A 24,824-nucleotide genomic window follows, 5' to 3' on the forward strand; every position below is an offset into this window, starting at 1 on the left:
TGGAAGTGAGCATTAAGGGAGAGCAACTGGAGGAAGTGAATAGTTTTAGATATTTGGGTGCAAATGTGGCAGGAAAGGGTGGAGTGAAGGTGGAGGTAGAATGTAGATTGAGAGAAGCGAGCAAATGCCTTGGTGGTTTAAAAAGTGTAATGAGGAATAGGAATCTGGGAATGGATGCTAAGAGGAGACTGTATGAAGGAGTGATTGTGCCAACAGCACTGTATGGAGCAGAAATATGGAACATAAGAGAGGAAGAGAGAAGGAACTTGAATGTGTTTGAGATGAAATGTCTGAGAAGTATGATGGGGGTTACTAGGCTAGATAGAGTGAGAAATGAGGAAGTGAGGAGGAGAACAGGGGTGGAAAGGGAGTTGGGAGATAGGGTTGATGAAAGAGTATTAGGATGGTTTGGACACATGGAAAGAATGAGTGAAGAAAGACTAGTAAAGGAGGTATAGAAGGCAGATGTGGAGGGAGTGAACATGAGGGGACGTCCTAGGATGAGATGGATGGATGGGGTGAAGGGGGCTTTGGGGAAGAGGGGAATGTCTGTTGAGGAAGGACGGGAGAGGACAGAAGACGGGTGAATGGAGAATGGTTGTATATGGAAAATGTTGTGATGCATGAGGTGGATTGGACAGGGGAATGGGGGGTGAGGTAGTGTGTGTGAGCAAAAATTTTGAGCCCGAAGGGATTTCTCCCCGTCCTCTCCTTTATATGGGGGGGACAGAGAGGGGGGGTCACCGATTTAATGAAGCGGCCTTGCTGTGGATGTGCTGTGTCTTGCGACACTGCTTCTGACCCAGGGCAGTGGACAGGGTGCAGGGATGACCCGTCATCTAGGAGGTGCTAAGATGGGAGGGAGGGTGGAGGGGTGTGGAGTGTTTTCAGGGATGGAAATGGTGGGAATGTTTTTGTGCCTTGTCCTTTTTGGCTACCTCCCTGGTAAGGGGGAAAAAAAGCCTTGGTATATGTATGTATGTATTATGACGCAACATTGTACGTCTGGCAGCTAATGCTGCCCGCGAGATTTTGGCCTGGAGTGAAGTGGTTAAGTTGTAAAGGAGAGAAGTAGATTAAGTTGATAGTTTCAAGTATTTAGAATATCGTATAGCAGGAAGTGGAAGAGTGGGGTTGGAGTTAAGTTGTAGAGTGAGGGAAGCAGCAAGGAAATCAATGCAATCAATCCATTGCCCCTGGTCTTGTTTGCTAAAGACCAATGGCTGTCTCTGGTAACCTGGGAGCTTTGAGTCTTGTGCAGAAGAGAGCTGGGGCAGTGAATCAAACAATTCAATATATCATTACCTAATTTCTCTATTTCTAAACAGAATTTTAATTTTTATATTTCTTTCAGGTGAAAAACCCCCCAGAATATTCAGATATGGTTATCAGGATACTTTGATTGTGCATGAGACAGAAGAAAAATGCAGGCAAATCTAACTCAAAACATAGCAGAAGCCCCGGATGTGGAGTCACCACTGCCAACAGACACATCCGGGGAAGAAGGGACAGTTACCTCTACCATGAGCGCCACCACCACAACCGCCACAACCACAACTGCAGTGGTGCCAAAAGTGCTTTCAACAACCACTGAATTTATTACCACAGTGCTGTCAAACAGCACTGAAGTTGATACCACCTCATCAACAATTTCAAAGCCCACTACAGTTGTGACTACCTCTGCAGCTACTACATTACCACCTTCCATCAGCACAGTCAACTCAACCACTTTGCCACCAGAGACTATGACAGCTCCTGCTCACATATCTTTGGTCTTAGCTATCATAGCTGTGGTTGTTATAGCAATTGCAGTAAGTAATTTGAGGTATTTCTTTATTGTTCATTATCATGATAAGATATTTTTATGAATATTCTCTACCACTGTGCACATCAAATTTTTCTAGGCTATTCCCAGTTTCATTGTGTATTTATGTTATTGTATCTATAAATGTGTGTGGTTACCTAATTGTACTATACAGGAAAAGATCAATATTTATGTGGTTTTGTCTCTTATTCTCCAATTTATATCAAGCCTCAAATTTGTGTGTGTGTTTATCTTTTTACCTAGTTGTATTTTACGGGAAGAGAGCTATGCTTATAGTGCCCTGTCTTTGTATCTTTCAGCATCAAGTTTATTCATAAATTCTTGTATAGTTTTTGCACTCACTGTTTCCTCATCCAGTTTATTCCAGATAGCCACCACTCTATGTGGGAAACTATTCCTTTTCAGATATTTTCTATAACTTTCCTTTTTAAGTTTCTTTTCATGTCCTCTTGTTTTTCTATTATCCCACTTTAGTAAATCATCTCTATCAAGGACTTCCATCCCTTTCATAATTCTGTAGATGGTCAGTAGATCTCCTCTCTTCTTTGTTCCAGGGCTAGTAGTTCGAGTTTGGACAATCTTTGCTCATATGTCAGTTTGGAGAGTTGGTGCCATCTTTGTTGTTGCTCTTTCAATTCTTTCTAATTTCTTTATATTCTTTTAGTACTGGGTGTCCATAGTGTCGGAGCATACTCCAATCTTGGTCTTATCAATGTAACTAATATTTTCTTTACCATTTCTTCATCCAAGTAGTCAAAGGCCACTTTCATTGATCTTAGCAAATTTTAGGTTTCTCTATTTTGTTATATTTGGTGCCATGTCATTGCTGATAATTTCTCCTAGGTCCCTTTCTGAATTAACTTTTTTAACTTCCTTTATACCAATTTTATATTGTCCCGATATTCTACATACATACATATACTAAGGCTTTTTCCCCCTTACAAGGGAGGTAGCCAAAAAGGAAAAGGCATAAAATCATTCCCACCCATTCCATCCCTAAATACACTCCACACCCCTCCACCCTCCCTCTTATCTTAGCACCTCCTGGATGACGGGTCATCCCTGCACCTTGTCCACTGCCCTGGGTCAGCAGTGTCGCAAGACACAGCACATCCACAGCAAGGCCGCTTCATTAAATCGGCGACCCCCCCCTCTCCGTCCCCCCATGCATAAAAGGAGAAGATGGGGAGAAATCCTTTCGGGCTGCGTCAAATTTTGCTAACATATACTACCTCACCCCCATTCCACCTCATGCATCACAACATCATCCATATACAACCATTCTCCATTCACCCTTGTCTTCTGTCCTCTCCCGTCCTTCCTCAACAGACATTCCCCTCTTCCCCAAAGCCCCCTTCACCCCATCCATCCACCTCATCCTAGGACGTCCCCTCATGTTCACTCCCTCCACATCTGCCTTCCATACCTCTTTTACTAGTCTTTCTTCACTCATTCTTTCCATGTATCCAAACCATCCTAATATTCTTTCATCAACCCTCTCCCAACTCCCTTTCCACCCCCGTTCTCCTCCTCACCTCCTCATTTCTCACTCTATCTAGCCTAGTAACCCCCATCATACTTCTCAGACACCTCATCTCAAACACATTCAAACTCCTCTCTTCCTTTCTTATGTTCCAAGTTTCTGCCCCATACAGTGCTGTTGGCACAATCACTCCTTCATACAGTCTCCTCTTAGCATCCATTCCCAAATGTCTATTCCTCATTACACTCTTCAATCCACCAAGGCATTTACTCGCTTCTCTCAATCTACATTCTACCTCCACCTTCACTCCACCTTTTCCTGCCACATTTGCACCCAAGTATCTAAAACTATTCACTTCTTCCAGTCGCTCTCCCTTAATGCTCACTTCCAGATTACTGCCACTTTCACCCCTTGTACATCTCATCACCTTACTTTTACCCATATTTATCTTTAGCTTTCTTCTATCACGTACTCTCCCAAGCTCTGTCACCAACTTCCTTAGTCCCTCCTCCAATCCTGCCACAAGCGCAGTGTCGTCAGCAAACAACAGCTGGCTCACCTCCCACTTTTCTCCATTTTCCTTAACCATCTCCAATCCCTGACCCACTACCCTTGCATTTACCTCTCGCACTACCCCATCCATGTATAAGTTGAACAGCCATGGCGACATAACGCATCCTTGACAAAGTCCCACCTTTACCTCGAACCACTCACTCTCTCCATTTCTAATCCTTACACAAGCTCTACTACTCTCATAAAAACTCTTGACAGCTCCTAGAAGCTTTCCTCCTATCCCGTATATCTGCATAACCTCCCACAGTGCCTTTCTGTCTACCCTGTTGTAAGCCTTTTCCAGATTCATAAAAGCCCAAAAAACATCCTACCCCTTTCCTATAGCTTTCTCACATATTTGTCTTACCACAAAGATCTGATCTACACAACCTCTACCCGTCCTAAATCCACACTGTTCCTCACCAGTTACTCCCTCTCTTCCTCTCCTAATCCTCTCAATCAAGATCCTCCCATAAGCCTTCCTAACTACACTTAACAAGCTAACCCCTCTGAAACTATTACATTCACACTTGTCCCTCTTTCCCTTGTAAAGAGGAACTATACAGGCACTCCTCCAGTCCTCCGGCACTCTACCCTCTCTCAGGCAAACATTAAATAACCTCACCAGCCAGTCCACCATCACTGTACCTCCTTTTTTTTTTAGACATTCTGCATGGCATCCATCCAACCCAGGTGCCTTACCTGCTTTCATCATCTTTAACAACTGCCTTCACTTCATCCTTCCTTATTTCTCCTCCATTTTCCTCACTCATCACGGTCATTTTCTTAGCATTTCCCACTGCAACATCTTTCCCTCCCTATCCTCCTTCACATTTAGCAACTCCCTAAAATATTCTGCCCATCTTCCCCTTACTGCCTTCTTTTCCATTATCATCTCTCCAGCTGCACCTTTTACCTTTTCTTCTCTACTTGATTCGCCTCCTCTTCCTCTCTTAATTTCTTTCCAAAACATCTTTTTATTACTTTCAAAATTTTCTGTCATACTCTGACCCCATTTCACATCTGCTCTCCTCTTTGCCTCCTTTACCTTTTGCTTTACTTCTCTTTTCTTTTCTTTGTACCTCTCATATGACTCCCTTGTCCTATTTTGTAACCAATCTGTGAAAGCTGGCTTCTTTTCTCCTACAACCTTCTTTGTTTCCTCATCCCACCATTCACTACCCTTCCTTCTATTTCCTCCCGTCCTTATTGTTCCACACACCATCCTTGCACACTTTGTGACTCCCTCCTTGAACCATCCCCATTCCTCCTCCACACCTAGCTCTACTCTATCCTTCACTCCCTCCCACTCCTTCAGGGGAGTGGGACTAGGCATCCTTCTCCTTGTAGCCCCACAGGGGACATTCCTAAATGAAAAAGAGAAGGCATAAGAGGGTGTGGGAGTTTTCCGACCAGCACCCTAAGGTTTGGGTCTTTTAATGTGCGAGGATGTGGTACAGATGAGAGTAAAAGGGAAGAGATAGGTAGTATGTTTTTGAGAAGAAAGCTGGATGTGTTGGCTTTGAGTGAAACTTAAGTTGAAAGGGAAGGGTGAGTGTAAGTTTGGGAGTGTAAGTGGGAGGTTATCAGGAGTGAAGAGAGGGCAAGGGAAACGTGTAGTGGAGTGGAAGGAGGTTTCCTCAAGGATAATATGGATGAAGGTGAAACTGGGAAAGGAGATGTGGGTCTTTGTAAGTGCATATGGGCCTGGCAGTGAGAAGAGTGTAGAAGAAAGGGAGGCCTTTTGGATAGATTTAAATGAGTACATAGAGGATTTAGGGAGAAATGTCAATGTAATAGTACTGGGAGACCTTAATGCTAGGGTAGGAAATGGTCCAATTGATGGAGTGGTTGGGAAATGTGGAGTTCCAGGAAAGAATCGTAGTGGAGAGTTGATGGTGGAAATGTGTCCAGAGAGTTGATAGCAAATACAGTGTTTCGGAAGAAAGTCAAGCATAAGTACACATGGGAGAGGGTGGTGGATGGAAACGGTGGTAGATAGAGCGTTGATGGATTATGTAGTGGTAAATAGGACTGATAGGAAGAGTTAAGGATGTACATGTGCTAAGGGGAGAGGGTGGGGGAATACCAGATAGTTTTTTGGTGGAAGGTAAGTTGAGAGTGGAGGATAGATGGAGAAAGAGGAAAGGGACAAAAGTTAGGGAGGTGCTTAGAGTGAACTCTTTAAATGAAAAGGAAAAGGAGGAGTCCTGATATTCTATTTTTACTTTTTCCAAATTCCATTGTACAACATTTCTTGATATTGAAGTTCACTTCACCCTTTTGACTCCATTCCCAGACTTTATCTAGGTCTTTTTGTGGTAATTTATAATCTTCCTCTGTACTTACTCTCTTTAGTAATTTAGCATCATCTGGAAAGAAGTTTATATAACATTGCACACCGTCATTCATGTCATTTATATATATGGCAAACATTATCAGAGCCAATACAGAACCTTGTGGGACTCCACTTATCATTTCTTCCCAGGTTGAGTCTTGTCTCTAACTACCACCCTCATTTTCCTCCTGTTCAAGAAATCTTAAATCCATTCCAATAACTTTCCTTGCACTCCACCTATTATATAAGTTTTTCTTAGTATCTTTTTGTGTGATACTTTATCAAATGCTTTTTGTAGATCTAAGAAGGTACAATCTGCCCATCCATCCCTTTCTTCCATTATTTCTATTAGCCTAGAGTAAAAACAAATCAAGTTTGTGGCACATATCTTCCACGTCTAAATCCAAATTGTTTTGGATTTAGTATATTATTCTCTTCCAAATGTTTAATCCATTTACCGTATTTTTCGGTGTATGACCCGCGGCTTTTTGCCTCAGAAAGGGGCCAAATTTCGGGGGTGCGGGTCATCTGTGGATTCTGGTTAGAAATTGCTCTCTTACGCAGTCAAAAAAAAAAAATAAAATAAAATGAACGATTAGTTTAGCTGGGTGCCCTCTCGGATCGGGGATTTGCGGGGGGACCGACCGGATTCGTCGTATGAAAGTTGATTAAAGTCATAATACAGCGCGTACGATCGAGACAAACGACAAAGAGAAGGTAGGATTTGTCTTACCCGCTTTACATGCTCTTGTTATTAATAAAGGCATTATCACAAATAAAACAGGCTTAACTAAACAGTATGAACACAATACAAGTGACCGGTACCAACACCAACATCGTGTGCCGCGATCAAACAAAAACAAGAAGCGGGCAGCCATTTTCGCAATTACAAATTACAAACTGTACCTGATTCCTTAATGCTAAATTTGTGCATTACATGTGGGTCGTTCAAGCATGGAAGAAAATTAAAGAATCGACTATTCAGAACGGTTTCCGTAAATCAGAAATGTGCCATCCTGCAATGTTCGATGCATGCTACGACTCGGAAAAGGAATCGGACGAATCCGAAATCGAAATGGAAACGGATGAAGTCACTGCATCAGAATTGGCCGATTTATACCACCTCTTCCATGACGATACAGAGGATGACGAATTCGATGGCTTCGCGAGCGATGATACGCCTTCATAAACATTGACTGTCGTCTGTGATCACTGTTTTTTTCTTCTAATAACGATGTGCTCCATTGACTCTGTTCATAACAGTTCAGTAATGTGCTCTATTATTGTTCTATTCTATTGAAAACTAACCATTGGAAATTGTTTGGTTTAAAAATTAATTACCAGTGTTTGTATGGCATTTATAAACCAATTGATTAATTATCGGTAAACAATCAAGCAGGGTTTTATGGCATTATTTACACAAATTTATTAAGGTTCTTTGCAATATATATATATATATATATATATATATATATATATATATATATATATATATATATATATATTACAAAGAACCTTAATAAATTTGTGTAAATAATGCCAATATATATATATATATATATATATATATATATATATATATATATATATATATATATATAAGTGCAATAAAATATATTGAAATGTAATTTGTTGGTTATTCTTCATCTTCATCACAATCAGAAATAAATAGGACTGGAGGAATACTAGTATCATGATCATGAATCGCAATGCCGCGTCTTCGACCCATCCCAAAGGCATCGTAAGATCAGTTGCACACTTTCGAGATCACCCCTCTTTCATCGAAGTGGCAGCTTCAGAAACCAAATTGTGATGAATCCTGAAAAGCAAAATATCACCAAGAAACCTGCTAATATCGGAAAACATATACAGGTAAACGTCGACTTACGATGGCATTAGGTTTCGATAGAGCCATCGTAAGACGATCTCATCGTAAGTCGATCCCCACTCTGTTCCGTGGTCACTGTACCTAGCCTACCTGTATATTAACCACCAGAGATACTGAATATAGCCTATTAAACATGTACAGTAGTTTATTTAATTATTTTTATCCTTTTTACCATATTCAAACACTATAATATGTATTTTCAGTACGGAACTTAAATCTCGCGGGCAGCAGCCAATGCCAGCCGTACGACGTGACGTAATAATACTCGCATCATAAAATATAGTCACCGCTTATATCGATCGTTCTCTCTTTCACCCGCGAATTTTGAAAACCACAGAGAATGGGATTTAGGGCACATTTGAGAGAATGTAAAAACACAGGGGTGACTACAATAAATATAATCAAGACGCCGATATGGCACCGTCGCGAATCCACTTGCTCCTCATGACGCCTACGTGTGCGGCACCGTATGGAAGGGGTTAAATTATCATATCGTCGTCGTCGTCGTCGTCATCGTAAAGTCGAACAATCGTAAGTCGCGGCCATCGTAAGTCGACGTTTACCTGTATCTTTTTTTTTTTTATAAATCATATAAACATTGATGAAACAGAAAATTTAGAAAAAGCCTCAGTTTTGAAATTACTTTGATCACCACGTCAACGGCCGGCCGTAACAACAACCGCAGTGAGCTATGCCTGTGGCCACCCATGCATGGGTAGTATACATCGTCGGATCTACACTGCGGGTCATACAGCGGTGCGGGTCTTGTGTGGATTTTCACTAAGGTGTAAGGGGGTGCGGGTCATATAACGGTGCGGGCTATAGTCCGAAAAATACGGTACTTTTGATAACTTTTTCACATATTTTTGCTGTTGTGCTTGTAAGGGAGACCGGTCTATAGTTAGTTGGATTTTTCTTGTCTCCTCCTTTATATATTGGTACAATATTTGCATTTTTCCAATCTTGAGGTACTTTTCCTTCTTTGAGTGAGGAATCAGTTATCTTGTGTATTTTGTCCGTTAGTTAATCTATACATACATACATATACCAAGGCTTTTCCCCCTTACTAGGGAGGTAGCCAAAAAGGAAAAGGCATAAAATCATTCCCACCCATTCCATCCCCGAAAACACTCCACACCCCTCCACCTCCCTATACGTTCTTTTAATATCCAATTTGCAATTCCACCCGGCCTGTGTGATTTTCTGACGTCAAGGTTTTTTATTTGGTCCCTTATTTCCTTGTGTGTCTCTCTGTTCTTCCTCCCAATTTTGTGTACTTTCAATTGTGAATACAGATTTAAAAGGTTTGTTCATAATTTCAGCCATTTCTACATCATCTATATATTCATTATTCCCTTGATGCAGTTTCACTATTTCATGTTTATCTTTTAATTTGCCAATCACATACCTGTAGAATAGGTTTGACTTCACATTTTTCTATTATGTCCTTTTCATAGTTTCTTTTCGTCCCTGTGTTTTTTAACATATTTATTTCATAGTTTGATGTACAGTCGAACCTCGAAAGCCCGGACTAATTGGGGGGAAGGGCGGTCCGGTCATGCCAAAAGTCCGGTCATCGAAAATGTCGCCCAAACACCTGTAGATTTTCATAGCGGTATACGTATAGGTAATGTAGGATATGGCATAGAAACACATAAGAATAATACTCTAACACTGTAATAATAACAATACTGTAATAATAAACCCACTCCTCGTTTAACGGCCTACTCGGTTAATGACAACTCGGAGTAACGACGGGCTTTATGACAGACCAATATTCGTTTAACGCAAATCTCCCGAAGTTACGACGTCGTGTACGATAATTAAGTTGGCTGAGGCAAATTTGTATGATGTTATAAATGAACTTGTACGGTGGATATTAGCTGTGAGGTAAAGTGTTCTGAAGCTTAGGTCTACATTACCATCCTGCAAGCTGCAAAAACTACCTGGGGTACAATATATACCCGTAGTGGTAAATTTTTAGTTTCGACCAAGGGCACATTATAGCAATAGAAAATTAATTATTAATTTTGTAAATTATAATGTATCAACGTAATATGCAATTTTGTGAGCGGAAATAAAAGAAAAGGTGCTAAAACAAATTTCGTAAGTAACGAAGTCATGTTGGACGAATGGTACACCATGTTTCTTATGATAGATGCCGATGTCGAATAAATGAAAGGATGATAAATTCGTCTAACCTACACTAAACTAACCTAACCTGTGTTTGATAAATCATTACTTGCAAATTAAATGTCATCCAGCTCGTCCTTGTTGTCGTCGTCGTGAGAGACGTTGGCAGACGACAAGATGGCGTCCCGATCCTATGCTACCGACTTCGTTCATTAGCATATTTTCTTGTAGCATGGTATTTTTTACTTTCATTTCCGCCCACAAAATTGCATATTACGTTGATACATTTTAATTTACAAAATTAATAATTAATTTTCTATTGCTATATTGCGCCCATGGTCGAAACTAAAAAAAATACCCCGGTATTCAATATGGAATGTCAGCATACGCGGATTTGGTCATATACGGTAATTTCAGAAACCTAACCACCGTAAATAAACAGTAAATAAAGCTTTAATGTACTGTAAAATAGAGGCAAAATACACGAAAATAAAGATACATGTATTGCTGGACATTGTACATACAGAACATGTGCGTATATGTATACACTTTCGCTTAAGGGGGTACGCGACACCTGGGGGGGTGAATTTGGTCAAGATATGGCATTTTTCAAAACTGTGTTCAAAATGTTCGTATACCACTTATAAATAAATCCCGACAAATAATTTTCCAGCCGCGCGCAATTTAAAGGTCCTGGGTGAGGTTTAAAGGGACAGGTTTAAAGGTGCAACCCACACTAGAGGGAGGCGTGCCACTTAGGACCTTCAGGCGCAGCGAATAACGTTGAAATTTGATTGAATTTACACTCGACCAGTGTATCAACGGCCAATACGATTGTGGAGGGGAAGGGAGGAAGGTGGAGGGAGAATATTTCGCCAACTTTGTGCGAAACTAAGCGTTAGTTCCCGGCTAGCTCTGAAAAGGGAAGTACGCATGTCTCATGAGCTCTCATTGCAATCTATTACTTTAGCTAGTACATATTACTCTTTAGTACAGTCATCATGGGTAGCAAAAAGAACAAAAGAACATCACAATGACAAAAAACAGCAGTTAAAGATGGCATGCAGTCAAAGACGACTAAAGATCTCACCACCTCTCACTCCACCACCGCCCTCACCTGCACCTCTGTGACGGTGACAGAGGTAAAGGACAACATTAGACTAAACAATTCAAAGAGGAAGATTAAATCCAAAGAAGAAAGCAAGAGGAAAAAGATCAAGGCTATACAGGAAGAAGAAAGAAGAAGGGACATCATATGATGCTGGAGGGGGTGCCCTACCAACATAGATTGGCGAGGGGAATCTGATGAGGAAAGAGAAGGCGCCCACTACTGGAAAGTAAACCTCTTTCCAATGATTTAGATACCCTGAAGACCCCCAGCAGAGAGGTTTCATATGAAGAAACCGCCAAAGGTGCAAAAAAGCAAATTATATGATGTCGTCTGTGCGTCGTCACTACTGTGACGTACTTATACTTTAGTTTTTCAGTATTTAAAGTACTTATAATTAAAATATGTTGATAATTTTTACTGTACTTATTATATAATAAGAATTAAGCCATGAAAAAATCAGTCAAATTGGTGAAACTATAAGCAAGTTACAGATATATTCATATTTCAAGTTGCCATATCTCCGTTCGATATTTTTCTACTTTTTTTTAATCATAAAAAATCTAATATACATCAGATTTAGATGAAACTTACAGGAAATATTACTTTTAGTAACTGCTAGGGCCGATCGTTCGAATATTTTGAATAGGATGAAAGAGTTCGGAGTAATAATGGAAACGAGCAAAAAAATTGTATTTTTCACGATTTTTGCCAGACATTAAAATTGAAATGCCTGTATGCAAAAGTATAAAGGAAATTGTTCAATTACTCAATGACCGGCCCTAGGTGTGCCTACTGACTAATCATAGCCAAAATATAAAACAAATTGGTCCACGTATTATGGTGCTGTGCACTTTTAAATGTCGCTACTGGTATACGTACATGTGTACATGTGTACATACATCATTCTGCTTCACCTAAAATGTAGGCAATATGGATACCTATTTACCTGAGAAGTTTCAGCTCTTTACTCTAAATATTTTAGAAAATGACCTCCAGGTGTCGCGTACCCCCTTAACGACCAATTCGGTTAATGACGGCGCGCTGGTCCCAATTGTCGTCGTTAAACGAGGAGTGGTTGTACTATAATACTAATAATTCTGTAAAAATAACAGTAATACAGGCATGTAAATGTACTGTGCATACAGTGTACTGTACTTTATTTTTTATTACGTACACTGTAGATATCGGAAGGTATGCACGCGGGACAGTGGTGGTGGCCAGGGTTGCCGCATTTTCTACACTGCCGTGTAGAATGGGAGTGTTGCCATACTGGGGCATACATTTTTCTCGGGAGTGTGCAGACTTTCATAGCAAGATATACTTGTCAAACTTTGACAAAATGTTGGTTCTAGTTTTTTTTTTATTCTTGAATGTATATAAGGCCCCCATGCCCTAACATATTCAGTAAGATATAATTTTTTTTTTATTATTATTATCGCTAAAATAAAGGTGAAACTTTAGCGTAGAATTTTTTTCTAAACCGTAAAAACGTATCTTTTGGGGTATGATATTTTATAAGTAACACAATTATCAATAAAAGTCATATTTTGATGTACCATTTATTATTTGATACTAGTTCTATGATTTTTAAACAAAAGTTTGAGTTTTTGAATGTTTTTAACAGCCAGCTGATATGTAGAAAAAATTCCTCATGTCCTTGTGCAATTGCCACATGCCGCCATTTTACTACGTTTTGGTAAAAAATTCTATGAAACGGCAGCCCTGATGTTAAAAGAAAGCTGAAACTTTAGCGAAGATATTTTTTTCTACACCGTAAAAACATATCTTTTGGGGTATAATATTTTATGAGTAACACAATTACCAATAAAAGTCATATTTTGATGTACCATTTATTATTTGATAACTAGTTCTATGATTTTTAAACAAAAGTTTGAGTTTTTGAATGTTTTTAACAGCCCGGTATGTAGAAAAAAATTCCTCATGTCCTTGTGCAGTTGCCACATGCCGTTATTTTACTACGTTTTGGTACAAAATTCTACGAAACGGCAGCCCTGGTGGCGGCTTGACTGGGCCGGGTTTGAGTATACGTGTACGGCCATCGCTGCCACCTACTGGACAAATAGGGAACTTTGCTTGAAAAGTCCACCCTTTGTTCATTTTGACCGGTCATACGAGGGTCCGGGCATTCGGGGTCTGGGCTTTCGAGGTTCGACTGTATATTTGCCACTTGCTTGTTTTTGTCTTTTTTCCATCTTTTCCAAGCTTTGTCTCTTCTATCTTTAGCCTTGTTACATTTTTTGTTTTACCAGCACTTTATGTACACCTGTTCTTATTTCTTCCTTGGTAGGTATTTGTCTATTCCCTCATTATAAATTTCTTTTAGTATGTTCCATTTCTCTTCCATCTTTGTTTCTTCATTTAAGAAGTTTTCCCAGTTTGCATTATGAAAGAATTTTCTGAGTTTCGCAAAATCTGCTTTATTGTACATTAGTCTTTCTTTTCTGTTTCTCATTTCTTCCCAAATCAATTTGTTCTTTTAGTTAGAACTCTATTAATATGTGGTCACTCTTCCTAATTGGTGTCTGCCCAATTGGTGTCCTAAGAAATCAGGATATTCCTAATTTGATAGAGGAACTAATGGATCTGAATGCTGAATACAGGGCAATGCACAGAGAGGTGAACCAACTAAGAAGAGCTTAATGATGAGACTAACAGGGAACTTAATGATCTAAAAAAGGAATTAAGTATGGTCAGAAATGAAGACAAAAGAAGCAAAGAGGAGAGCAGATGTGAAATGGGGAAAGAGTATGACAAAATTTTGAAAGTAATAAAAAGATGTTTTGGAAGGAAGTTAAAAGAGGAAGATGAGGTGAATCAAGTAGAGAAGAAAAGGTAAAAGGTGCAGATGGAGAGATGATAATGGAAGAGAAGGCAGTGAGAGGAAGGTGGGCAGAGTATTTTAGGGAGTTGTTAAATGTGAAGGACGATGGGGAGGGAAAGGTAGTTGCAGTAGGAAGTGCTAAGAAAATGAGAGTGATGAGTGAGGAAAATGGAGGAGAAATAGGGAAGGATGAAGTGAAAGCAGCTGTTAAGATGATGAGAGCAGGTAAGGCACCTGGGTTGGATGGATGCCATGCAGAATGTCTGAAGAAAGGAGGTACAGTTATGGTGGACTGGCTGGTGAGGTTGTTTAATGTTTGTTTAAGAGAGGGTAGAGTGCCAGAGGACTGGAGGAGTGCCTGTATAGTTCCGCTTTACAAAGGAAAGGGGGACAAGTGTGAGTGTAGTAGTTACAGAGTGATCAGTTTGTTGAGTATAGTTGGGAAGGCTTATGGGAGGGTCTTGATTGAGCAGATTAGGAGAGGAACAGAGGGAGTAATTGGTGAGGAACAGTGTGGTTTTAAGACAGGTAGGGGATGTGTAGATCAGATTTTTGTAGTAAGACAGATATGTGAGAAAGCTATAGGAAAAGGTAATGATGTTTTTTTTTGGCTTTTATGGATCTGGAAAAGGCTTACGACCGGGTAGACAGGAAGGCACTTTGGGAGGTACTGCAGATATATGGAATAGGAGGAAAGCTGTTAAGAGCAGTCAAGAGTTTTTATGAGAGTAGTAGAGCTTGCGTTAGGATTAGAAATGGAGAGAGTAAATGGTTTGAGGTAAAGGTGGGACTTCGTCAGGGGTGTGTTATGTCACCCTGGCTGTTCAATCTTTACCTGGATGGGGTGGTGCGAGAGGTGAATGGAAGGGTAGTGGGTCAGGGGTTGGAGATGATTAAAGAAAATGGAGAAAAGTGGGAGATGAGCCAGCTGTTGTTTGCTGATGACATTGCACTTGTAGCAGGATCAGAGGAGGGATTGAGGAAGTCAGTGACAGAGTTTGAGGTGTGTGAAAGAAGGAAGCTGAAGATGAATATGGGCAAAAGTAAGATGATCCATTGTGTCATTGTATGTTCTATAATCACATCAAGTACCGTATTTTTCGGACTATAGCCTGCACCGTTATATGACCCGCACCCACTTACACCTTAGTGAAAATCCACACAAGACCCGCACCGCTGTATGACCCGCTGTCATATGGCAGGTACGGCAGTGTAGATCCGACGATGTATACTACCCATGCATGGGTGGCCACAGGCACAGCTCACGGCTGTTGTTGTTATGGCCGGCCGTTGACGTGGTGATCAAAGTAATTTCAAAGCTGAGGCTTTTTCTAAATTTTCCGTTTCATCAATGCTTATGTTATTTATAAAAAAAGATATATGTTTTCTGATATTGGCAGGTTTCTAGGTGATATCTTGCTTTTCAGGATTCATTACACGTCAAAGGCCGACATGTACGTACACCTCACAATTTGGTTTCTGAAGCTGCCACTAGATGTAGTGGTAGCTTCGATGAAAGAGGGGTGATCTCGAAAGTGTGCAATTGATCTGATGATGCCTTTGGGATGGGTCGAAGACGCGGCATTGCGATTCATGATCATGATACCAGCATACCTCCAGTCCTATTTATTTCTGATTGTGATGAAGATGAAGAATAACCAACAAATTACATTTCAATATATTTTATTGCACTTATATATTACAAAGAACCTTAATCAATTTGTGTAAATAATGCCATAAAACCCTGTTTGGTTGTTTACCGGTAATTAATCAATCAATTGGTTTATAAATGCCATACAAAGACTGGTAATTAATTATTAAACCAAACAATTTCCAATGGTTAGTTTTCAGTAGAATAGAACAATGATAGAGCACATTACTGAACTGTTATGAACAGAGTCAATGGAGCACATCGTTATTAGAAAAAAAACAGAGTCAGTGGTCACAGACGACTGAGTCAATAATGTTTATGAAGGCGTATCATTGCTCACTAAGCCATCGAATTCCTCATCCTCTGTATCGTCATGGAAGAGGTTGTGGTATAAATCGGCCAATTCTGATGCAGTGACTTCATCCGTTTCCATTTTGATTTCGGATTCATCCGATTCCTTTTCCGAGTCGTAGCATGCATCGAACATTGCAGGATGGCACATTTCTGATTTACGGAAACCGTTCTGAATAGTCGATTCTTTAATTTTCTTCCATGCTTGAATGACCCATTCTGCCACTTGAGCTTAAGTAGCTCTGCGTTGTCTACCAGTTTTAGTGAAGGAATGTTCGCCCTCCACTTCTCCCAGGCAGCACGCAGTCTGTCCTTGAATGGCTTGTTGACCGAAATGTCAAGTGGCTGGAGAAGTTTCGTAAGACCGCCAGGGATTATCGCGATCTTTGAGTTGACTTTCTCGAGGTGTTGTTTAACGGATTCGGTTTTATGGGCGGTCATAGAGTCCAAAACGAGTAGCGAGGTCTTTGTGTGGAAGAATCCACCCGGGCGCTTGACATACACTGAGTCAATCCAGTCGTTCATGACTCCTTCATCCATCCACCCCTTTGGATTAGCACGAACCACGATGCCAGATGTGTTGGTCTTGATAATAGGTCCAACATAGATGAGGGTTTGACAAGTGGTAACACGTGGTTTGGTAGCGTGGTGAGGTTTGAGCGGTCTTTTTGGAGTCGGATTCAAACACGTGGAGCCCTCAGCTCTCAGCCTCTGGTCTTCTCTTTATTTTGTGAAAAACAGGTGCTTATATACAGGGTTCCTGCTAGGTTGCTGACGAGAACATTTAGAAGCATAGGTGCTGTTTTTCCAGCAAGAGCGGATATTTACAATCTTGAAATCTAGCTACATGTGAGGAAAAGGTGAAGGTACAGGTGGTGAAACAATTCTACAATGAGACAGAGTTTTCCGGAGGGAAAACATGCATAATAACCTATATATATCCTTCGTGGCAATTCTTCCTGGCTGGTCATGTATTGGCACTCGGCAGAGTGCCCGTTGGAGATTTGAACGAGGCCTACGGACTTTTGACCGCAAAGGGTGACCGCGGGACAATCCTTTCCGTGGGAAACGCGGCGGTAGTGCCATCTCACTCCTGGTCTGCACCTCATGCATTTCTGTGATGCTGGCTAGCATGTGTCGAGGAGGTAGAGGAAATCTAGGAGATTATTCGTCGATATGCCTTCTAGGATGTGCAACATATTGAAACTTCTCCTTTGGGATAGTTTTTCGTTTGAAGGTCATCATTGGTGGGAGTTTCTGCCCCGATGCGGTACATGAAAGCACGACAGTGAAACTCGATTTCTCATGGCCTGTTTTCTTGATGGGTACTGTTTTCTCGCCAACATGCTCGACAGTTCTCGTCATCGGGATGTCGAACATTAAAGGAACTTCGTCCATATTGATCAGGTGATCGAGACTGATTTTATGCTACCTTATCTTGTCCCTTGTGTAACCCCTAAAAGTGTCGAGCTTTTCTTGCCAATCTTTGGGAAGTTTCTGTGCCATTGTAGTGCGGGTGCGGATTGCCAATTCTTTCCTGCGCATGAACCTAAAACACCAAGATAGTCCACCCTGAAATTCTTCAATGCCGAGATCTTTAGCGATGGTTTTTGCTTTTAATCGGATGCTTATTGTAGACACCCCCCGTCCTGCCGCCCTCTGTTCATTCACCCATGATTCAACTTTATCTTCAAGGTTGGGCCATCTTGCTTGGTGCCCCCAAAATGCTTTTTTTGTCTTTTTTGCCTGTTTTAGTTTGTCCTCCTGCTTTTTCCATGCCCGCACCAACAATTCATTGATTCCGCACTCTTGGCCGGCGGCACGATTGCCATGCTCCTTCGCAAACTGGAGTGCCTTTAACTTGAAATCGGCATCGTAACTTTTTAGCCTCTTCTTCACTGGTGGCATCTTGATGTTGTTTTCTTCTGTGTTGTCGTTGTAAGCTTGTTGTGAAATGATGATTGATCGCTTAAAACTGCGGTATTTATACCCTCTTAATTGGATCATGATGTTGATTTTTGTGGTGACAAAAATTTGTCCATCCTTAGTCGAACCCAGGACTGAAATGATTAATGAAATAAAAATGCATTCTCCCAATATAAATAGATTAAATTAAGAAACTAATTTTTTTTTTTTTTTTATGTCAGCAGAAGAAAACATTATTAGGAGAATAGCGAAGTTCTGTAGTGATTTTTTGCCAAAGAATAAAATTTAGAGATAGAAGTATTTAGATAGAGGCCTTAGAGGGATATTCCTCCAAGGATAGACCTAAACATATTATGCACATGTAATGCACAAATTTAGCATTAAGGAATCAGGTACAGTTTGTAATTTGTAATTGCGAAAATGGCCGCCCGCTTGTTTTTGTTTGATCGCGTCACATGATGTTGGTGTTGGTACCAGTCAGTGTTGTATTGTATGTTCATGCTGTTTTGTTAGGCCTGTTTTATTTGTGATAATGCCTTTATTAATAACAAGAGCATGTAAAGCGGGTAAGATACTGACAAATCCTACCTTCTCTTTGTCGTTTGTCTCGATCGTGCGCGCTGTATTATGACATTGATCAACTTTCATTCGACGAACCCGGTCGGTCCTCCCGCAAATCCCCGAACCAAGAGGGCACCCAACTAAACTAATCGTTCAATTTTTTTTGACTGCGTAAGAGGGCAATTTCTAACCAGAATTCACAGATGACCCGCACCTTTATATCACCCCCACCCCCGAATTTTGGCCCCTTTCTGAGGTAAAAAGCCGCAGGTCATACACTGAAAAATACGGTAGTACATTTCCCCATAGGTCATCTCCACCCATTACTGTCATCTCTTCCCAGCAGATTTCTTTACAGTTAAAGTCACCCATTATAACTATTCTTCCTCCATCTTCCATTATCTTATTTAGTGTTATTCTTTTGTGTTCTTTCTCTTTCCACGAAGCCGTTTTAGGAGGCACATAATTTACTACAAACTTCCTGCTCTTCCCATCCCTGTCTTCCACTTCCATCATAATCATCTCTATTCTTTCCATATGTGACATTCCTCATATGTATATCTTTCTTAGGAACATAACTTCACCCCCTGGTTTTACCTCTCTGTTTCTAATCCAATAATTGTATGCACCATGTCCTACACTGTTAGGTGGTAGTGGACCTTTCAATTTTGTCTCTACAATGCCCATTATGTCATGTTCTTTTTTCTTCAGGTAATCATTCAGTTCGTTCAAGCCTGTTATTAAGTCATCTTTATTTGTATAAGACACTTTTAATTTTCTGCTACTTCCATTGTGTTTTCTGTTTCCCTTTTGTTTTTCTCTGCTATGAACCATTTCTTCACTTTCATATTCACTACTCTCCAATAGAATTTCTCTTTTTCTGACTGTTCTTTTCTTGTTTTTTTCCTTAGCTTCTAGTCTTTTTGTTTTCTCATCCTTTCTTTCCTCTTCATTCATTTTTATCCATACCTGTTTATATTGTTCACTGTCTGCTAGTTTCCCTGTTTTTGCTAAGATATTCTCTACTGTCGTTTGTGACCTGAATTTGATCTTAATTGGTCTGGTCTTATCTGTATTATATTTCCCTAGTCTATATATTTCTTCAGTTTCTTTCCCTGTTTCTTGTCCATTGTCTTGAACTACTTCTAATATATTGTTTACCTTTTCCTTTTCCTCTTTTACTCTTGTGGTCCTATTTAGATTATACTTCTCTTCAACCCCTAATATAATTATACATTTCATTTTGTCCTCTTCTCTCATCACTTTAATAATTGTGTCCTTAGTTTGTTCTTTCATCTGTTATTTCACTTTATCTGTAAATACAACTTTGTTATTTTCTTGGACTTTTCTCCAACCCTTTGCTTTGTTTGCTATGGACTCTTTATTCTCTTTATTATTATTCTTTAATTCCTCATTCTCATCTTTTACTTATTTTAACTGTCTTTTTAGTTCTTCCAATTTATCAACTCTTTCCATAATCTGTGTAAGTTGCCTGAACCTAGCCTCCCAATGTTTGGTCATTTTCTCTAGTTTTTCCTCTAGACTTGCTAAATGGGGGAGGTTGCCATCCCCCCCTCATTAAATCCATGGAAATTATTATCTCCACTTTCTATTGTGCTGTTCTTATCTATATTTCTAACAATGCTTTTACTGATATTTTCGACTTTGCCTGTGTCGTCTGCAGCTCTTTTGTTGACATTTCTCCTGACGTCCGGGGGAACCTGTTCGTCACCTTCCTCATTTCCTTCCATTTCCCTCGGTAATCTCTCCCTTTCTCCTTTTTCTTCACCTTCCCACTACACCACGAGCTTTCCCCTTCCCTATTAATACAACAAAGGTACTCCCTCATTGTTGAGATCGATGAATCTTGAAGTTTTCTTGGAGTTCCAAACTTCATTGTCACTTCGACCGATGTGTGTGTGTGTGTGTGTGTGTGTGTGTGTGTGTGTATTTACCTAGTTGTATTATATGGGAAAAGAGCTATGCTCGTGGTGACCCGTCTCTGTATCTCTCAGCATCAAGTTTTCTCTTAAAATCTTGAATAGTGTCAGGACACACTGTTTTGCTGTCAAATTTGTTCCAAGTATCTATCACTCTGTATGGTAAGCTGTTCCTTTTCAGATTTCTTCTGTAACTATCCTTTTTTAGTTTCTTTTCGTGTCTTGTCATTATCCCATATTAACAAGTCATTCTTATCTAAGATTTCCATTCCTTTCATTATTCTAAAGATAGTAAATCTCCTCTTTCCCTTCTTTGTTCCAAAGTTGGTAATTCTAGTTTGGACAGTCTTTGCTCAGATGTCAATTCAGAAAGGGTTGGTGCTAGTTTTGTTGTTGTTCTTTGTATTCTTTCTAATTTTTTTTATATTCTTTTTGGTACTGGGTGTCCATAGTGTTGTTGCATACTCAAGTTTTGGTGTTATTAGTGTAGTTAGAATTTTTTTTATCATTTCCTCATCCAAATAAGCAAACGCCACGACCTCAATAAATTGTAGGTTTCTCCAAATATTTTATCAATATGCTTATCTGGTGTCATGTCCTTGCTGATCATCACTTCAAGATCTTTCTCCGAGTTTACTTTTTTCACCTCTTCATCAATTTTGTAATCTTTCGATATTCTGTTTTTACTCTTTCCAAATTCCATTATACTACATTTCTTTATAGTGAATTTTACTTCCCACTTTTGAGTCCAATTCCAGATCTTGTCCAAATCTTGTTGCAATGAGTTGCAGTCTTCCTCCGTTTTTACCTTCTTTAGTATCTTTGCATCATCTGCAGAGAAAGTCATATAACACTCTACACCCTCATCCATGTCATTAATGTACAGTATATGGCAAACATGATTGGGGCCAGTACTGATCCCTGCGGGACACGGCTTATACCGGTAACTTCTTCCCAGTTTGAGAATTTATCTCTAATTACTACTCTCATTTTCCTCCCAATCAGGAAGTCTTTCATTCATTCCAATAATTTTCCTCTGATGCCACCTATTGACTCAATCTTCTTTTATTAGTTTTTTTATGTGGTACCTTATCAAATGCCTTTTGTTGGTCCAGAAAGGTACAGTCTGCCTACCCATCTCTCTCTTGTATTATGTCTATTAGTCTTGAGTAGAAGCAAATCAAGTTTGTTGTACATGATCTTCCTTGTCTGAATCCAAATTGGTTTGGATTCAGTATAGTTTTTTCTTCCAAAGGCTAACCCATCTATTTTTGACAACTTTTTCACAAATTATTGCTACTTTGCTTGCTAGTGAGACCGGTCTGTAGTGAAATAGGTCTTCTTTGTTTCCCCCCTTATATATTGGTACTATGTTTGCCCTCTTCCAGTCCTGTGGTACTTTTCCTTCTTTAAGTGAGAATTTAATTATATTGTATATTTTGTGTGTTAATTCTTCCATGCATTCTTGCAGTTTCCAATTTGCAGTTCTGTCCGGACCATGTGATTTTCTAACATCAAGGGTTTAAATTTGGTCGCTGATTTCCTTTTGTGTTATGATTATTACTTTCATTGAGGGGGATAACTATCTCACTATTTCCTCACTGTTATGTGAGTTTTCTATTGTGTGTGTATGTGTGTGTGTGGTGTATTTATTTACCTAGTTGTATTTTGTGGGAAGAGAGCTATGCTCGTAGTGATCTGCTGTTGTATCTTTCCGCATCCAGTTTTTTCTTAAAGTCATGAATAGTTTTAGCACTCACTGTTTCCTCATTCAATTTGTTCCATATAGCTATCACTCTGTGTGGGAAGCTATTCTTTTTCAGAACTCGTCTGTAACTGTCCTTCTTAATTTTTCTTCTTGTGTCCTCTTGTATTTCTTCTGTCCTATTTCTTCTGTCATCCTTATCAAGAATTTCCATTCCTTTCATAATTCTGTAAATGGTTAGTAAATCACCTCTTTCTTTTCTTTGTTCCAGGGTTGGTAAATTTAGTTTATCCAATCTTTGTTCGTATGTCAACTTGCTAAGTGTTGGTACCCTCTTTGTCGTTGCTCTTTGAATTCTTTCTATTTTTTTTTTTTTTTTTTTTTTTTTTTTGTACTAGGTGTCCATGGTCATGCTGCGTATTCCAAGTTTGGTCTTATCAGTGTAACTAGTATTTACCATTTCTTCATGTAGTCAAAGGCTACTTTCATTGATCTTGATAAATTAAAAGTTTCTCCTACTAATTTGTTGACATGCTTGTCTGGTGTCATGTCATGTCATTTAAGATAGTTACTCCTAGGCCCCTTTATGAGTTTACTTTTTTCACTTCCTTTGTATCAATTTTATATTGACCCGATATTCTATTTTTGCTTTTTCCAAATTCTATTATATTGCATTTCTTAATGTTGAAGTTCACTTCACCCTTCTGACTCCATTTCCAGACTTTGTCCAGGTCTTCTTGAAAAGATTTACAGTCTTCCTCTGTACTTACTGTGTGTGTGTGTACTTAGTTGTACCTAATTGTATCTTACAAAAAGGGGAGCTATGCTTATGGTGTCCCATCTTTGTATCTCGCAGTGTCTAGTTTGCTCTTCAATTCGTGTATGGTTTTTGCACACACTTGCTTTGTCCAGTTTGTTCCAGATGTCTACCACTCATATGGGAGGTACAAAGTAAAGAAAAGAGAAGTGAAGCATAAGATAGGAGGCAAAGAGGAGAGCAGATGTGAAATGGGGTAAGAGTATGTCAGAAAATTTTGAAAGTAATAAAAAAATGTTTTGGAAAGAAATTAAGAAAAAGTGGAGGCGAATCAAGTAGAGAAGAAAAGGTAAAAGGTGCAGATGGAGAGATGATAATGGAAGAGATGGCAGTGAGAAAAAGGTGGGCAGAGTATTTTAGGGAGTTGCTAAATGTGAAGGAGGGTAGGGAGGGAAAGGTAGTTGCAGTGGGAAGTGCTAGGAAAATGACCATAATGAGTGAGGAAAATGGAGGAGAAATAAGGAAAGATGAAGTGAAGGCAGTTGTTAAGATGATGAGAGCAGGTAAGGCATCTGGGTTGGATGGATGCCATGCAGAATGTCTGAAAAAAGGAGGTGCAGTTATGGTGGACTGGCTGGTGAGGTTATTTAATGATTGTTTAAGAGAGGGAAGAGTCCTGGAGGACTGGAGGAGTGCCTGTATAGTTCCACTTTACAAGGGAAAGGGGGAAAAGTGTGAGTGTAGTAGTTTCAGATGGATCAGCTTAAGTGTAGTTGGGAAGGCTTATGGGAGGGTCTTGATTGAGCAGATTAGGAGAGGAACAGAGGGAGTAGTTGGTGAGGAACAGTGTGGGTTTAGGACAGGTAGGGGTTGTGTAGATCAGATTTTTGTGGTAAAACAGATATGTGAGAAAGCAATAGGAAAAGATAATGATGTTTTTTTGGACTTTTATGGATTTGGAAAAGGCTTATGATGGTAGACAGGAAGGCACTGTGGGAGGTTTTGCAGATATATGGAATAGAAGGGAAGCTGTTAAGAGCAGTCAAGAGTTTTTATGAGAATAGTAGAGCTTGTGGTCTTTAAGGCTCTAAAGAGAATTGACAATATCAGAGGGGACAAAGTTTTTACACTGAATGAGAATCCGGCAAGAAATAATGGTCTCAAACTGTTAGGAAAGAGATTTAATTTGGAAGTGGGTAGAAACAACTTTACCAACCGTGTAGTTAATGAATGGAACAAACTTCCTGCAGAGGCAGTGCAATGCATTTTAGTTCAAAGCTTTAAGATTCGTTTAGATATGCACCTAAGCAAGATGCTGTAATGCCTGCCATTTATTTTATATTGTTTGTTTGTTATTATTTGTTTGTTTATTATTTGCTTGATTTTAACTTATTATTAGTTATGTCAATTTATTATTATCTACTATTTAACTGTTTGTTTATTATTTAACTATACCTATGCATTTATTTATTATTCATATTATTATAATTTTGTTTATTTTTCTTTTATTTATCAATATATATTTTTTTCCACATCTGAACTAGTTATGGACCAAAAGGTCTCCTGTCGGCATGCCCCTCCTTTGTAATCCTTTGTAGCATGATATTGTCTTCAAGGACAGAAGTGTTGGCTATTACCAACATAATTGTCCAGTTATGGTTAAAAGAATTCTATAAATTAATTAGAAACGTGTTCATTGAATTCAAAGATTTTTAAAAAAAATTCTTGCCCAAACATGAGAATAGAAAGGTTTTTCTAAAG

At 39.5% G+C, this 24,824-nt stretch overlaps 1 protein-coding gene across 7 annotated transcripts in view; it reads left to right on the top strand.

The window, feature by feature from the left end:
* The window catches only part of LOC143029788 (uncharacterized protein C3orf18-like), a 42,342-nt gene that overhangs the window by 11,958 nt on the left and 5,560 nt on the right, over window positions 1-24,824 (top strand). For all 7 annotated transcript variants that reach the window (XM_076192776.1, XM_076192775.1, XM_076192779.1 and 4 more), the window contains exon 2: window positions 1,355-1,811. In XM_076192776.1, coding sequence (XP_076048891.1) covers window positions 1,425-1,811 — 387 coding nt within the window. In that variant the 5' untranslated portion in view covers window positions 1,355-1,424. The remainder of the gene's footprint in view (window positions 1-1,354; window positions 1,812-24,824) is intronic.

Source organism: Oratosquilla oratoria, chromosome 11, assembly GCF_046742065.1.
Source record: "Oratosquilla oratoria isolate Oo_2021 chromosome 11, ASM4674206v1, whole genome shotgun sequence".
NCBI classification, from domain to species: Eukaryota; Metazoa; Arthropoda; class Malacostraca; order Stomatopoda; family Squillidae; genus Oratosquilla; species Oratosquilla oratoria.